At 45.4% G+C, this 18,129-nt stretch overlaps 1 protein-coding gene across 2 annotated transcripts in view; it reads left to right on the top strand.

The window, feature by feature from the left end:
- The window catches only part of SLC13A5 (solute carrier family 13 member 5), a 523,479-nt gene that overhangs the window by 248,205 nt on the left and 257,145 nt on the right, over positions 1-18,129 (top strand). Inside the window, exon 2 of one of the 2 annotated variants that reach the window (XM_078679336.1) lies at positions 5,125-5,229. In XM_078679336.1, coding sequence (XP_078535462.1) covers positions 5,128-5,229 — 102 coding nt within the window. In that variant the 5' untranslated portion in view covers positions 5,125-5,127. Of the gene's footprint in view, positions 1-4,907; positions 5,230-18,129 lie in introns of those variants that run through there. The other variant, XM_078679335.1, reaches the window with a different exon arrangement.

The following is an 18,129-nucleotide window of genomic DNA, read 5'->3' as shown; positions in this document are numbered from 1 at the left end:
AGTAACGTGAAGGGAAGAGGGCGACGAGGGAAGATACTATCCCCTCGGCCCGCAAAGTATGGTGCGCGAAGTGGCAAAGCGCTCAGGCAGACAAAGGGAAAGGCAGCGCGGTTATGGGGAAAACGAACAAAGGGATATCGAGCCGACCTCCATACATTGGAGGACGGGTAAGGAACGAGTGAGGGGAGAAAGGGGAGCGGATCGTCCCGCGAGTAGAAGGTAATCAGAAAAATAAGAAGGATACAGAAATATATAACTCAATAAAGAAGAAAATCATATGTATTGACAAAAGAGTAACTCTAGTGTCCATTTATCGAAGATAATTCATAAACAGCAGTATAAACACAATGACTAGATGGCAATTAATGAACAGTTTTGAAAGTAAATAAAAACATGACTTATCTCCTTGGAGCCGCATTTAAAAGAGGCTCCTTGCCTAGTGCTTACTAGAATTGTTTTGTTAAGAATGTTCCATTGGAACTATTGCTTTGTGACATATGCGGCTGTTTGGAGCTGAGACATCAGACCATTACACTTCACACACAAGCTGTGCAGGTCTATCATGAGTACATTTGAGCGCCTTATAAGATTTAACAAAACGATAACTTTGCCATTTGGCTGTATACCTTCAATGCATGGTCCCACTGAAGCTTTCTTTATTGAAAAATGCACAGAAAGGGACCAAGCTGAAACGTGTCTGCCGAAGTGAGGTCTGCTCTGATTAGCCTCAGTGCCTCGTCCCAGTCCTCTGGAGTTTGGAAAATTAAAAGGACCCAACTTTCTGCAAGTATTCAGCTCCCCCTTCAATTATTTTACCCTTGGGTCAGTGGAAGATTATTAGCTTGATCGAATAGAGTTGGGCTCTATAGTTTGTGTCTTTGTGGCAGAGTTTCAAAAAAAATAAATGTAAAAATTGAGCCCATATTTTGTGTTGTGATTGTGTTACTTTTTTGGCACAACCCAGACACAAAATAGTTACAAACAAGATTAATATATAAACGTTGGTCCCATTTCCGAGTTTTACATTCGGCCTTTGTCACTATTTTGCACCTTGAAATCCTCCTGTAGGGCAAACTTCAAAGTCATAGCAGGCAGGGCTTCAACAGGCTGGAAATGTCCGTCTCAGATGAGAGTTAGTCCAGGCTCCACAGCACCTCTTCACCCCCTTAACTTGGATATCGATGGAATTAATGGCCAGTCCAGACCTGGGTGGCTACTGGACAGTGGGGTAATCAATAGCTAAGAATGAAGCTCAGTCCCAGAGAGAGGGGTAGTTACTGTTGGCATGGCCTTCCATTGAGTTCTGGGCAATCTATTATGCTTCTCAAACTTGCTATAAGAGTATCTGTTTGGTAACAGGAATTTAGCTTTACTCCTGGTCTATTCAGCCCAAACTTACTGTGAAACTGTGAATGTGATTTTGATAGCATTGTTCAAAAGCTTAAAAAGTATTGCTATTGCTTTGCACATTGCTGGAGATCTGCTCTCCTGGAGAAGCTGCAAGGAGAAGCTGAAATATGTTACACTTTAGAAGCAGGTGGAACAAATATGTTGTTCACTTCTTCCTATATATGTACCCCATCCGGGTTCATAAGGGATCTAGAGGCAGCTGCCTTGCCAGGTAGACAGCCACTGCAATTTGGAAATAAAAACACCCCTCTTTTAAGCAGAGTCCTTGTGGCTTGGACATGCTGGCAGTCTAAGACCACTGCAGAGAACACACCAATATCATGAATTTCTTTAAGGCCTTGTAGCTGACATTTTTACCGGGTTTCTCAATATCCCATTTCCCTCTGTGTTTACCATAGGTCACAGCCTGATTAATGTATTGTAGAGTGTTATGTGTAACACCTGCAGGCGTGTGAGCTGAGTTACAGATTAGAGTTCATATGGTTACCCATTGCATCTGGCCCTTATGTTGTTTGTGTGCAGTTTGAGAGTTGAAGAACTACACGTCCCCATTTCTATTGCCTTAAGTATGTTGTTGTTTTGAAGAAAGTGTGAACCAGGTGTTCATTGCTTGAGTAGTGATTCTTTTCCATCTGTGTTTGGATTTACTCACTCATTTATTAACATTCCTTTAGCTTTAACCAAGCCAGAGGTGCAATCAGAACCTAAGTTAAGGAAAGAATGTCACTGCATGTTGCTCCCCATACACCGTGCTCCTGGATGAAATCCTAAATAAAAGGGAGTGAAGCTATGAAGTGAGATAAAATCTAAGTGCCTAAGCCTGCTCTAAGAATGTTAAAAAAGCATTGGCACAGGAAAAAGAACCGCCTTGCAAGAATGGATTTCTTGCAAGCAAGAAATATTAAAAGAAATTTGAAGAAAATATGAAAATATAAAAGTAAAGTAGTGAATGTTCCAATGGCCCTGGCACTGCAGTGCACTCAGGACACAAGTGCTAAAAAAAGAAACGGGACTAACCAGGTTAGGCTGTATGCAAGTGACATCAGGGTTTATTACTTCACAGGCGACATCTCCGCATCACAGGACGTGACATCACAGCCCCCGACATTATAGGAAGTGAAATCACAAGCTGGGACATCAGACCATAACACTTCACACACAAGCTTTGCAGGTCTATCATGAGTACATTTGAGCGCATTATAAGATTTAACAAAGTAGGTTTTGTGTCTGGGTTGTGCCAAAAAAGTGACACAATCACAACACAAAATATGGGCTCAATTTTTACATTTATTGTTTGTAAACTCTGCCACAAAGAAGTTAGCAAAACGGAGAAACATAGCAGTAAATGAATTCTACTTATTTGGTTTCAAAGGCTGCATTTTAAAATATGTTATGGGATTAAGGCACCGGCTGCTTAGACCTTTGTTTGCCCATGAATCCCAGGGAACAATAAAAATGGTAAGATAACTTTGGATGGTAGCGTATTTGCTGGAGAGATCTGTTTTTTCTCTAATCCCAATTTTGAATCAAAGTAGCGTAGAGGGTTAATGTGTCTGATTCAAAGCACATCATCTAACATGCAGATGACAGATTTTTATTTTATGTAGCTAGGTAAGTGAGTTACTTCTTTTAACACAGAGATCCTTTTGTTACATGCAGTTCATAGATTGGCATCCTTCTAATATAGCAGTGAGCCATGAAGGACATGTGACTCCTACACCTATTAACCCTTACTGCCTTATGTAACACATCTTGTACATAGATTAACACATTTATAGGATTTATTGTAAATGTATAATGTGTACGTGTGATGTAAAGTGCTCCGACACCCTGCATTGGGATGAGGTGCGCTGTAAGAGAAATAAAACAAAATAGTGGTATTTAAATTGCTATTTGTGTGAACATTGGAACATTCCAACATACCTGACATTCTTACAGTGCTTGCATATCTCTTATATACAGGGATTGACAAGGTAAAAAGCATGCCTCTCTTAAGTACTTGTGCAGTGATAACCATCTGTGTGCCTTTGTTTCCTCTGCCTTGTATTTGCATCTGTGTGTGAGGCTCCAGACAGCTGTCAGTCAGGAGAGTGGAACAAACTGAGGCCTGATGGAATCAGCTAGAATCTGATCAACTCCTTCCCCGCATGCACTTTGCTGCTAGAAAACCAAAACAGACCCCCCAGGCGCTGCTGAATGTGTGATTACACTTGGACAAGTTCAGCATGTTTCAGTTGGGCCTCTTCCCTGCAGGGTGGACGGCGACCACTATGTGAAAATAGTGGGTGGATGCAGTGCTAGATATGAAAAAGTAGAAGTGCAGGTACTCTGCACCAGAGTACCTGCTTGTTTCTGAGAAGTGCCGGTACTCTCCAATTAAAAGTATAGCATTTCTCTTGAGAAGTGCTGGTACTCTCCCTCCCAAAATAAAAAAGTGCTGGTACTCCGTACTGGACAGTCCCGGCCCATTTAAAGCCCTGCGTGTACGCCGTGTACCCCCGACTTGTGCCCTGACTACACTCCTTATAAGGTGGTTGTGCATCTCATTAGGATAAATGCCCTCAATCGCAGATAACCCATGGGTGGTGTGGACTGTTCCACTGCCCTCTGCATCCTGTGTGGTGAGGGAGAGGAAGGGCACTGGTATAGGCCAATGGATGAAGAGAGCTGGCTGTATATAGATATATATTTATGTATATATGTATTTATTTTATGATGATTTTGGGGGAAACATTAGGCGGGGAGATTCTAGGGCAGACATAAAATGGGCACTAGAAGCAACAGAGTACATACAGTACATGGACACTACAGGAGCATATTAACAATTAGCCCAGTGACCTGTGTGGTAATAAAAGGAGCAGCACCTATGCAAACTCGTGAGGGAATGTACTTCTTTTGAAGGTGATCACATAGGAGACACACACAGTAACACGCACACCCTTTTAATACTTATGCAACGCCGCCACCTGCTGCTATTTCTGCGACTTGCATGTAAGGAGACGTGTTTTGCGGTTTCTCTGTCTCTATGGATGTCACACGGGCGCCCACTTGCGCTTATGGTTGCTACATAGGTAACCAGGGAGCCTTGGACATGGACAGAGTTAGAGTTTACGCAGGATGTGTTTGTCTCCAATGTACAGAGAGCGACCTCTTGAATGACCTTCTGAATACACAAGAAACAAAGTGCTCCCTGATAGGCGCTTTATCTATTTGTAGCACTACGTGCAGGGTGGTGGGATGCCAGCTTCTACTCAGTGCACGTTCCTCAGCCGGTCATTACCCTCGGTCACTGCACATGAACACAGGGCGCAGCCAGACATGCTCCCCCGCCTGTCCTTTGTCCGGGCTGGGCATTTCTGCTGCTCAGCACTGGCTGGCAGGCTGGTAACTGATCTGCGGTTCCCCCGGGGTGGGGCCCGCGCTGGAGCGCTCCTCCCCTGGCGTCTGTCCTGCCCCTAGGTTGGACTATTAACTTTCTACAAGTTAAAAAAGTTGTGGGTGTTTTCAGATGAGGTGTGTGCCTCCGCGCTCCCCATCAGACCACGCTGCAGGGACACTGGCTGAGTCCATCATGGTGCAGTCGGGCCGGGGGAGGGCAGGCCATATTTAAGGCTCGGGTACCGCCAAGATTCGGGCACTTGTCTGCGCTCCCGGCCACCCACCAACTTTTCTGCCTCCGAGTCTTCACTGATCCCTGTTTTTGTGTCTCTTTAGAAGATGCCTTCCTATCTGAGACCTCTGCTCAGGTTCAAGAGCTTCGTCCTCCTCTTCGTCACGCCGCTGCTGCTCCTGCCTCTGCCACTTGTCATCCAGACCAAGGTAAGTGATCACATGACATGTCACATGCCAGAATTGTGAAATAAATAAGTGGTTCCTGCATGTTTCTAGGCCCTTTACTTTGTCTTCCATATTGTCATTTTTTGGGGGATCTGTGGCATGATGCCTCAGTTCTCTTTGGCCTCATGTACAGTTTTTGTCTCACCAACTTGCTAGGATGTTTATTGATTGATTTACCACCCCATCCGTGAAAAATATGCTTTCTAATGTTACCAACACGCGGCAATACCCATGTCCATGCGTGAGTTGGGCATCTAGCCCACTGTATTTTGAATACTGGGATTTGTAGACAGACATGTGTGACCCATTATAAAACAAGGACTGCAAGTCCCATAATTCACGGAAAATGGCTGTGCGAGTTCTCATGCATGGAACTGGGAAATGTGAGAGCTGTGTGCTACCGATGGTGGCCACCTCTGTCCATGCCACCCTGGACGCTGGTACTAGTCCTTACCTTTGGTGCGACGCATACGCTTTCTGAGTGATGTAGTTCTGTTTCCAATGTACTAAATAAACTAACACGTCTGTTAGCAGTGATTTGTAGAAAAAAAACAGCGCTGGAAGCGATGCCTGTGATGACATGGAGTCAACTTCCAAGCTGTCCCATCAGGGGCGGCTCTAGGCTCATGGCGGCCCTGGGCAGGAAGCATAGGTAGGGGGCACCGGAAGAGGGGGTCCGGGCGGGGCATAGCCCCCCGGAGCTCAGGAAGGTGTTTTAATAAAATGTCCAGAAAAGGCGTTAGATGACCAGTACCTGCGGCTGCTCCTACCCTTCCGAATTCGTCTCAGAACGATAACATTTAGGAGGAGGAGGGTATTGTGACACACGACGTGAGGGACTGGCACACACAGACGGCTGCAGGAACCAGGAGGAACGCAGGCGCGGAGGCCAGTGAAGAGGGGGGGTCAGAGTGTTTGGAAGTGGAACAGAGCCGGAGGCCGCCAAATCCCTGCCAGGGGCCGCCACTCAAATATGTATCTATCCTCAGAGGATTATTATATTAAGGATATATATTGGCAGGGGGCCCCTGGGGTTTGGCGGCCCTGTGCAGGTGCACAGCTTGCACATGCCTAAGGCCGCCACTGGTCCCATGTCATGTGACACATTCAGCCAGTACTGGCTTTTTAGCTTTCAGCACTCCGCAAGATGGAGGTATTCAAGTCCATGGGGCAGAATGAGGTAGCGCCCCACAGCGGTGAAAACACTGGGAGGCTGAGGGAGCTGCCTCTGATGACTCTCTAGTTCTGTGGCTGGGGGCCGCAATGCAAAACACCCACCCACCCTCTCCTTAACCTGAGAAGATAATAGTTACCTGAGAAACTTTGCTGCTTTGCTGGTTTGCCTCAGGTGGTTTATTGGTCACGGGGCTGTCTGGGGAGGGCACTGGCCTGCTGGTGGTTGTAGACCTCTCAGCCCTCCCCTAGGTTGCCTGGGGTTTATTATTGGCGGGGGCTATTCTTGGAGACCCGACAGGCCACAGGTGCCTTGGCAGAGACAGTACATTAAGCGGTTCCCTGATGTTGTGTGCATTTCAGTATGATTCATGTGTCATTTATTCCACCACTAGCCTAGTAAAAGGTGAAGCCTGTATAAATGAATGTTGGCATCACGTGCCTGCCCCTGTGGGGGTTGTAAATAGGGAATTTGCTCTCCACCTGCTACCGTTGTTACGGGCATGCCAACTTTAGAATTTGGATCCTGGATATTGAACTGTTTTATCACAAAATAACCATGGGGGAATGTATCTTGGTTTTATGTGTTGTCACTTGCGGTGCAATTTGTGTGATGCCTTCCTTTCATTTCCTATCGATTGTGTATGTAACTGCCCTTCCAGGTCTTAATCAGATCTTTTAATTGGATTAAATAGCTAGTCTTGGTTTGACCACCCAGTTGCATCTGACTCTCTCTCGTTGCTGGGTGGAATGATGGGAAGGGAGTCTATGGGCTATAACCACTTTCGGTATTGGCGATGGATACGTTGTGAGTACACTACTAATATCTCATGCATCACAGCACGCTAAGTCCCTGCCCTATGATGCCCGAAAGAGAGTAGGGCAGCGCCATATCTGCTAAGCATTGGACCTGCTGCTCTCTTCCCAATCACTGGCACACCCTCCTGCTGTCTAGCACCACCCATACACTTTTGCACCATAGGTGTCCACATGAGTCTAGTACGGGTTTTGTTCTCGAAGGGTAGTCGATCCTGTACAAAATACTATGCTAAGGCTCACCTTAAAAGTTTTCTCACTTTATGTATGCTGTACAGTAAGACACACCTGCAATTTGTGCAATGTCAACAGAAATAGAACTTTTTTTCCTACAGTGCACCTGCCTCCAGGAGGTGTATTTTTTGTGCACAAATGTAAGTAAATAGTGCTATGCGTAAAGAAATATCAGGGGTAGCATAGGAACACCCATACGCCACTCGAGGGATGTCCTCTTGACCCAAGGGAGCACAAAGTAGCACCTAACTGTATTGTGTGTTACGTTTAGGTCACTTTCCAGCTTATCTTTGGTAACTTTGAACTGGTGCAAAGTGTTGATAAATCTGGCCACAAGTATATAATAAATGAAACTTACTGTGCAATGCACATGCACTATGCGATGGGCTGTTGACTGGCTGAAAGTGTCACCTATGTTATGGGGCCACTTGGCAGTTATGCATTAAATTACTTCTAAGATGCTTTGGTCTGAAAGACGAAAGGCATTTTTTGGGTTAATTCTATTTAGTAATTTTAAAGGCTTATCCTACCACACCCATCCCTCCAGGAGGGTACCCATACTTAAGTTATTTGGTCTTTTCTTATAAATTATGCAATATTGTGCATAATATCTAAGTGCCTTAGTTTCAAGCATGGTGTCGCTGGCCTGCTGTTGCTTTTTATTGAATAAAGGTTCGCATTCTGGCACCTGTGTTTGTGCATCTTCCTACTACTACTTATTTACAACGAAATGACGCAGCGTGGCACCACAAGCCATTTTGCTGAGCCGCGCTGCGTCATTTTAAAAGCACAGGGATGCCTCATATTTACAACAAGGACGCATCCCTGTGCTTTCCCCTGCGCTAGCACACAAATGGCTGCCATGTGCCAATGCAGGCACCCTGGCACCACAGTGCCAGGGTGCCTGCATTGCAGGAATGATTGTTTTTGTGCAAGAAGGGGTACCTTCCTGCACAAAAACAGCGATTGATGGTGTTTTCCTCTTTCTATGTGTGCTGCAGAATGCAAGATGCATAGAAAGAGGAAAAAACGAGGAGAAATAAAAGTATATCTCTGCGTTGACCCTCCTTACGCCTCCCCTGAGGAGGCGTAGGATTCTGAGGCGTTCCCAAGTTTACGAAATATTGTAAAGTTGAGAATGTGTCATAATCCATATGTGATGCGTGGGAACACCTACAGCAACACCCCTGGCACGTCCCTTTCATGCAAAGTGATGCGTGAAAAGGGGCCGGATTTACAAGACCTTGAAAAGCCACGTAGGGTGGCCTTGCGTGGCCTCACAAATATGAGCCAGTACACTGCGCTGCCGGTGTATCAAAAAAGGTGACACACTGGCAGCGCACTGGGCTTGTAAATAAGCCCCATGGAGTTTAAAGTCCCAGCCTGCAGACTGCTGCTCATTAAAAGCCAGAGCTGGTTGAAGGTGTCACACACGACTCGAGGCTGCATGGCAGCTGTGCACACTTCTGTAATACATCCCTAAGCCACCGCAAGTCTGCCTATGTCCTTCACGATATGTGGCCTTCAAGAAATGGAGGTCTCTATGAGGAGGACATGATCCTCCTGATGAGTCCACTCCGGTGGTGTGAGCAGTGATAGCAGAGCCTCCCTTTCACATCTGGCGACACTACTCCCTGGAGGGGCACATCCTTTACAACGCAACTTTTACAACGCACTACCATTACGACGCAACTTTTACAACGCAGGTTATTACAACGCATTGCGTTAGGGGGCGCTCTAGGATAGGGAATAGTATAATTACTAACCAACATCTTCCCTACTATCCACAGGGACTGGAGTTGGAATAGTAAATTAAACTATTCACTATCCAGCGCCCCCAACGCAAGTCGTTGTAACGACTTGCATTGTAAAACCTGCGTCGTAATGGCATGCGTTGTAAAAGCATGCGTTGAAACATCATACATCCCTCCCTGGAGAGCACTCCACATTGTCAACCACAACATCGACAAAACTAATACAGCCACATGCCCATTACCTCTGCTGCTATGGATCTGACATAACTCTAGCACCCACACTGCTAAGGCAGGTGTTTAAACAGGAAGTCAACCTAATCAAAACCATGGCACATCGAAGGAATGCAAGCATCGAAGTGAGATCATGTTTATGTGATAGTTGTCTATGCGGTGACATATAACTAGTGCAAAACCATAAGTACCAGGGCTCTCATCAGGAGGCACCTGTAGCTCGCACCACACATTGCCCCAGCCATGCTGCCAATGATAGTAACAATACAACTACTATCACACTCCTACAGGTGTGACAATGCAGACTATTGTAGGCCCCCAACCCCATAAGAATGCCTTGGGCGGGAGGTGGAGTAATTTTACTGTATATTGTACTAATAAGGATCTGTTGTTCTGGTCATCTCTAAATTACACAGACAGCGCCACCTTGTGGCAGACTATCACACGCGCTGGTGTTGGCAATTTAGTGCCTGTGCCGAGCACCGGAAACCACGGGCTCAAATTAAGCACTGCATAGAGCACTCTCTGAGCATCCTAACATTCCTGTTTCTCTGTTCCGATAGTCCTGCTGTCCTGGGTAGCCCCTTTTCAGGGAACCCTTAGGATTCAGCCTCGATACCCAACACCTGCTTGGTGCCCTTTAACCCTTCACCTTCCCCTCCAGAGTGCACAGTCCCTTCATTCTTTTGTACATTAAATGCACAACTTTGCCACTGACCACAAGAGACCCCAGCCCATCCCCAGATCCCTCTTCCTTCATTGTCCTTTACAACGAGGCCTAAATGAATTCACTTTCTTTAGGGTGTCAGATAATCAGCTCCATATCCTTTCCACTTGTATCGTGCAAGTCCCTAGCAGCGCTTACAGAGTACCTGCAAGCAATATGTGCAGTGTGCTACTAAAACCAAATAAATATAAAATAACCACGTTTGGACTTCTAGCTTGGTTAGTGCTGGAAATGCAAAGCATTCACTTGGGAACTGGCTTAATTGAGTCCCAAGGGATGATAGGAGAAAGGGGGCGGAGTCATAAGGGGCAGAGTAATGAGGAACGAGCGTATGCATTCTGTCAGTCATGGGCTTTATACCGTAAGGGGACTCTTCCAGTGCTGTAACTAAACTTTAATACTTTTCACACTATGGTATTTGTGCTTTACAGTGCAGCACACATGCAAAGTTGGAGATTGTTTGAGAAAAGAATACTTTTCTCAAATATTACACCTGCCTTAGTACCATAAAGGCAAAGTCACGTGTTGCAGCCTAACATATCCATTCCGCTTTTAGAAATAAACCACAATTTGAAAGCCCAAAACGTCCACTAAAATATGTATTTTTCTGTTTAATATTTTGGTTGTTAATTAAATAAAATATTTCAAAATGTATGCATTTGTTTGATGTACTTGTGCCTTTATTTTGATGTGTTGTTTTGTGGTGTAAGTCATAGAAATTGCTTAGTCTGAGTACACTGGGTTCCAGTAGTGATTCACTGAGGGGTCCACAGAAATGAACATTTTAAGAACCATAGTTTAAGTACAGAGCTAGAAAAAGTAAAAAACCTGCCTCTACATCATAGTATTTTCCCTTAAATAAGTAAGTTGAAAGCCTGCCTTTAACTCTGTGTTCGACCCGGGATCCCTGGTTGGCTGAGGTAGGTACCTTAGGCCAAGTAGGGACCCGCGTTCCAACATCAGGGAAAGGAAGGTCACCTTCTGAGATAGCCCCGCTCACCCCCTCGGTAGCTTGGCACGAGCAGCCAGTCTTATCTTCAAGGCAAATGTGTAAAGTATTTGCAACCACGCTCACAATAACCCAATGATGACACCACAAATAGACTCCACATGAGTTTTATGAAAACAGGTATAAAGTTTATATTAAAGTATATACAATAAGAATACACAATATAAATCCAACATATGAGGTTGTGTACTATTTCTCCTGGCCGGTAGTTAGGCCAGCCAGCACTTGTAAGTTCTGGCGGTATTAATGAGCACTTCTAAACATTCTCCTGTACTCCTAATACCCTGTCATACAGTTCGTAATGCTAGAATCAGGCACTTTTGCAATGTAAAAATACTGTAAGACGTAACGCAAAAATCAGGCACTTTGCAAGGTAAAATAATGCAATGCGCAATACAACCACCAGGTATGTCGTTATGCAGAAATAAGGCAATGCGTAATACACTAATCAGGTAATTCGTTATGCAGAAACAATGCAATGCGTCATACACTAATCAGGTAGTTTGTTATGCAGGAATAATGCAATGCGTAAAACTCTAATCAGGAACTCCATTATGCAGAAATGATTCATTGTGCAATACGACAGTCAGGTACTCCGTTCTGCAGAAATGGAATGATGCATTGTACACTCAGGCCCCGATCACCGGGCCTTAGGCGGTCTCTCTGCCTCTCCTTCTGACTTACAGTCAGCCTCTCAACAGTTGCCCCCAACATGGTTACGATAGAATCAAAAGTGCAGCTCTGCACTTCGGCCCCCTGTACTGCCACTCCCTCAGCAATACGGGCCGCAATACGATCCAAAGCAGAGACTCGCGCTGTCAACACAAGAGTGATGCCGAGAGCGTCTCCTTCCGAGCCCGCGCCCCACCCAGGAGTCGACACACATTGCCTGGGGGTGCAAACCCTCTCTCCTCTCCTCATCCAGTGGCTGGGCCTCCAATGCAGCTTTGTGAATTGGCAACGGCGGCTCGGGCCAGCAACTCAGCTCCTCCGGGACTTCTGGTCCGGGCCGCTTCAGTTACAAAGATCTCAAGCTGCCACAAAGCACACGCACGCAGCCTCGCTGAGTCTTCCTTAAGCTTCGGGTGCACGATGAGTGGGCACTCCACACACAGGTCTCAGGCTGCACAAAGGTCATGCGCACAGCGTCGCTGAGACTCAATTTATCTCCGGTGCACAAAATAACAAGGCAAATCTACACAAAGGTCTCCTGGTGGACAACACACCCGCACACAGCGGTGATGAGACTCACTTGGATTCCGGTGCACACATTAACAAGGCAAATCCTCATGAAGATCTCACGGTGCACAACGTACACACACATAGCGTTGATGAGACTCACTTGGACTCCAGTGCACACGATCACTGAACAATCCTCACAAGGGGTTCATGCTGCACAAAGCATACTCGCATCGCGTCGCTGATCGTTTCTTTGACTTCAGGTGCCCACGATCACAGGGCAAGCCATACGAGGGTCTCAACTGCAACAGGCATGCACTCATAGCGTCGCTGAGACTCTCATGGAAACTTTTATGTTCCTGTGTTTCCTAACAGGGAGCCAGCTCACCTTGAGCCCTTGGGGATACGTTACTTCAGGACACAGCAAGCAGGGGTACACAGCACAAAGCAAATTCCCTTTAACCTTTCCTTGATTAAAACAGCAAACTCCAGGCCAGCCCCAGAACACACAGCAAGGGTCAGTCCTATCATTCAGTCTCTTCAGTTGTTTCTTCCTTGGCAAAGGTCCTCTTGACCACGAAGTGGCTCTAGTCTTGTTCACACTTGATCAAGCCATTCTCCCATGTTCAGGGGCTTCAGCTCTCATAGTTATACCCCTCAATTGCCTTGAAGTCTTTGTGTTTCAAGGGGCACTGACCCCTGTTCAAACCAGTTCTGGGTGCCTCTCTGCCAGTGACACCTTCTTACTTTGATTAGTGGAGGTCTGGATTCTCAATCATTCAGTAGGAGATGGAACAATTGTTTTATAGCCGCAATCCAGGTCTCTTCACCTCTAGGGGCTTCTCCTCCCCCTACATTCCCGATGCCGGTCAGCCTGTTGCTGTCTCACCTCCTCCCTTGGGTCAAAACATTCCACAGATCCTATAACTTTCAAATCCAAACAGTCAATCCACAGCCAGGCAGAGCCACACAGAAATGGCTGAGCACAAAAAATCACCACTTCTAAAAGAGCGGCTTCTGAACACACAATGCTAAAACCACCTTCATAAAAAAATGTGTTATTACATTGTGAGTTCAGGAATACTAAACTTCACCTTTCCATCTTAAGCCTTTGGGAAGATAGGCTAGAAAACATATTTCACAGCCTCCCCATTCTGTCCTATGGGCAAGAGGGCCTTTCAACAGTGAAAAACGAAATGGAGATTATTTCACTGTCAGGACATGGCACACACCTTAGTACATGTCCTACCTTTCACATGCACTACACCCTGTCCAGGGGGTACCCTAGACCTACCATAGGGGTGTCTAATGTGCACAGAAAGGGAAGGGTAAGGACTGGCAAGTGAGTGCACTTGACAGAACAACATGGCAGTTTAACAAACTGCACGCAGGCACTGCAATGGCAGGCCTGAGTTCCTTTTTTAAGGCTACTGGTGGGTGGCACTAATAGTGCTTCAGGCCCACTAGTAGCAGTTGCAATACCAGCCCTGGCACACATAGTGCACTTTACTAGGGTCTTTACTTAGGAAGGCAAACATACCAGTCATGGACAACCAATTACCATAACACTTTATACAGGGAGCACTTGCACTTTGACACTGATCAGCAGTGGCAAAGTGTCCAAAGCATCTAAGTCAGTCAAAAACAGCAGAGGTAGAGGCAAAAAGTCAGGGGTAAGTACGCCAAGAAGTGCCAGGTCTAACACTCCTTTTTTCTCTTGTGCAGTGACAAACCAAGTGACTTTGTTTCCTCAATGGCATTGGCATCAAGGTGCTAAGCACCATTTAGCTCCCAGCTAGAATTAAATTACACCAAAGGAAGCCTGATGGCCCTTTAAGTTAGGCATTTACTTTGGGCCAACTGAACTGAAAATAAGTGCTCTTCCTCGCCACATGGAAGTGGAGCATGTGTAGGTGTTTGCAATCTGCACCAGACAAAGTCAGCACCTTTCACTGGGGCAGGCTGGATACAGAATTCTGGATTCGGCTCAGTAATATCTGCGGGATCCTTTTGAATATCCCTCTTTTCCAGCACCAGTCTTGTGCAATGAGCAGTGCTTAATTTGTAAAAAAATTAAGTGCCAGGGCCGTTCTCAGTAAACCACTGCAGTCTGCACGGCACATTGCCCCTGCCAGCACTGCCAATGACAGCGCCAACATAACACCTAACCGTTGCATTCCTACAAGTGTGACATGTTGTTAAAGGCTAGTAGTATTCATTTTCAATGTGATTTGACTTGATAAACACAGTTGTTGTGCTCGTCGCAGACAGCGCCACTATGTGGCGAACTGTTACTAGAGCTGGTGCTGACAATTAAGTGCCTATGCCGAGCACTGGAAACCACCGGCTCAAATTAAGCACTGGCAATGAGGGAACACTGGTGATCCATACATGACTAGCAATAGGCACTAATGGCTACTGATATTCCACAAATGGCTATGTAATGGGGCACATTTACATTCCCCATCCTATGCAGATTAATGTCACAGGGATAATGCCATCTGTGGCTTGCAGAGTTTGGCCAATATGCATAGAATGCCACACATAACTAAAACCACTTTCCTGAACTTAAGGACACTCAATGAAAGGTTTTTCAACATGGAAAAGCCAAAGCTTCACAAAGGGGGAAAAACCAAACCAACAAATATGAAAATGAAAGTACAAATCAGGAAAGTCTATGCCACTTGTAATTTCACCATTGCAAATCCTTGCACACCACAAGGTAAAGAGGGCGGCACAGATGCCACTCCCACTTCTTTTTGATTTGTAAGAAAATTTATCAATGGCTTTTGACAATTCTGTTGGTCACAAGGTTTTGAAAGGTGATTGCCTCCCTTCCCTGCGTCCATTGACCCATGGGAAGCTGTCCGCGAGGGACAGAGTCTACTGTACGAATGACAATGGAGGAGCATACAGCTGCATGCTCCTCAGATGATCCTTTCACAAAGTACCACCTTACTTTGGCATTGAAACCCCTGTATCTTTTGGGAAGCCATGATGGTATCTTTATATGAGCAAATGCACAACTGGAGGTCTGCAATCGCCTGCAGGCCTCCATCTCTGCATTCGTATCTGGAGGCAAGGAGACCCTGCCGCAGGAATATCATCAGGCAGGATTTACACAAATCTTGCGTCTGGACTCTTTGTGGATTGACACACCAGGCACAGTACAAAGATTTGTCCAGTTCACATTGTGATCGCTATGCAAACCAGCATCTGCTCTGTAACCAGGCAACAAGACCACTAGTACATAGTGAACAGTGAAGTTCTGTGTTTTTTTAATATATATTTGTCACTATTTTAAAATTAAGCTACATGCCACAGAAGATAAGTGGGCTGAATAAACAGATGTGGAAAGGGAATGCTGTACTTATGCACACGTCTCCCTCTTTACTTATGCTCCAGCTCATTTACTTCAGCCTTTTCCTTAGGAAAGGATTTACCAGCTCCTATTCCAATAAAAAGGTGGTCAGGATTGCCTCACTTTTGTCTTGAATTCAAAATGTTAGTGCTTTAGTTGTTCGTTTGAATGCTGTGTTGACCCTACAGTTGATTACTAGGGAGTTAACTTGACAGACTGCTCCCGGTGCTGGAACTACGTCTCACTCTGCATGGCAGAATATTTTATTGAAATGATTGAAAAAGACATGGAAGAACTCACAATGCACTTCAATGGCGACTATGACCCTGAGTCCTGTAATGACTGCCACAACATGTTGTGTATATTGTGGTCAGCTAGTCAAAGGGGGAGATAGGCTTGGGACCCCTTCATATCCCCCTGGAATTCAGGTTGTTCTCTCCCTTACATTTTTTTAAAAATCATTTTCATGACGCATGCAACATGTCCCTGCGGCTAATGCTGACTTACCCAACATATTGTTCATGTTGTGGTTAGCCAATCAGGATTGACTAGTCCTATTTAAATTGGCAATAACAGCATATCTTGCCACCAACAGTCCATATACATCTAGCTTTTTAACTCCTTCATGCCCATTCGATCCCCTCCTTAAACACTAAGGGGTTAATTTACAAGTAAAGTGGCGGAGCGTGGAGTTAAGCCAAGAAGGATAACGCCACGCTCCATCACTTTAGAAATGCAGGGCTGTACCGGATTTACAACAATGGATTTACAGTAATGCGTTTATTCTTGCACTGGCACTAAATTTAGCTGTTTAACGCCAACTCAGGCATATGGCGCAAGGGTGCCTGCGTTGTGGGAATGATTGTTTATGTGCAGGAAGGTGACCCTTCCTGCACATAACATTTTTTAAATGGCGATTTGTAACTTCTATGTGTGCTGCGTTGCGCAGCAGACATAGAAGTTGCAACTCATCATTTTTAAAATGATTGTTTATGTGCAGGAAGGGACACCTTCCTGCACATAAGCAATCATACACAGCATTTTGGTCTTTCTATGTTTGCTGCACAATTTAGCACACATAGAAACACCAAAAAGTAGGAGAAATAAAGCATTTCTCCTCATTTCATCATGTTAAGACCAGGTTTTCCCTGGTCTCAATTTTGTCACTGTCCCATATTTATGCCACCCTTGTAAATATGGGGCAGCATCAAAATTAATGGGTGTTGCAGCTGAACAGCCACCCCGACACCCATTGCCCACCCCTTTCACACTAAGTAGAGTGGGAAAGGTTGCCTTATAGACAAGGCGGCGTTAAGCCATGTTAAGTGACTTAACGCCGCCTTGTAAATAAGGCGTGACCCCTATCGCCACAGGAATGTAAAAAAAGTTGCGTTCCTGTGGCCATAGGGGCTTGTTAATATACCCCTAATTTCTCATTAACAGATAAATAGATGTACACCAAATCACAAAAAGCACGATTTTTGGGTAAAGTTTTAAGCTTTTGCCAAAGTGTAATTCTGTTCAGCGATTTTCCTATCGGAGAGCAAAGTTTCCAGTGGGAATTAACATAGGAAAACATACTTTTAGGACCGCCCCCTCTTGTTCTTCGGCCATGCTTGACAGATAAGCAGAAAATGTTTCATGAAGGAGCTGAGGGAGATGAAGTTTTGCTTTTAAGTTTTTTGCATATGTGCATATTTGTCAAATGGCACCAAAGTTAATAACAAAATAAAATCCCTTTTACTATGGAACCTCTAACCTAACGATAACCACCAATGTGTCAATATATATGTATATACACATACACACTTTTTTCATACAATGAGTACCTATATACAAATACACATTCCCAAACATAAGCTTAGTCAAAGCCAAAACGTCTTCATCCAGTGCCAGACGTTTTCGTCTTCATCCAGTGCCAGACGTTTTGGCTTTGCCAGTGTTTGTTGTTGGCACACAGAGAAGGTTAGGACAATGTGCATACTCCCTTAACCACACTATGAAACTTTGTGCAGTTTACTGATTGACCTGTTTCATTATTGTGCAATGTGCAAGTTACACATCAAACCTAGGCTTAACTCCTCAGACAATGAATCACTATGAACAAGTTAGAGCGTTTTTATGGGCCATGCTGCCCAGTGGCCACCTATGACCTGTCACAAGTTCCACCAGGCTGAACATATTGGGGCAGATTTATGTTAACTGGCGCATCCCCAGGGATGCGCCAGTTAACATGCGCCACAGTGCGCCACAGCTCCGCCACCCATGGTGCGCCGCATTTATGATGCGGCGCACCATGGGGCAAAAACGGCACAGATGCGTGACGCATCTGTGCCGTAAAGGTGACGCATTGCTGGAGTTGCGTCGCAAGCGCGACGCAGCTCCAGCAAGGCTCGGG

The sequence above is a fragment of the Lissotriton helveticus genome, chromosome 3_1 (assembly GCF_964261635.1).
Source record: "Lissotriton helveticus chromosome 3_1, aLisHel1.1, whole genome shotgun sequence".
Lineage (NCBI taxonomy): Eukaryota > Metazoa > Chordata > Amphibia > Caudata > Salamandridae > Lissotriton > Lissotriton helveticus.
The sequence above is the reverse complement of the archived record's forward strand: the minus strand, read 5'-3'. Positions and strand labels throughout refer to the sequence as shown.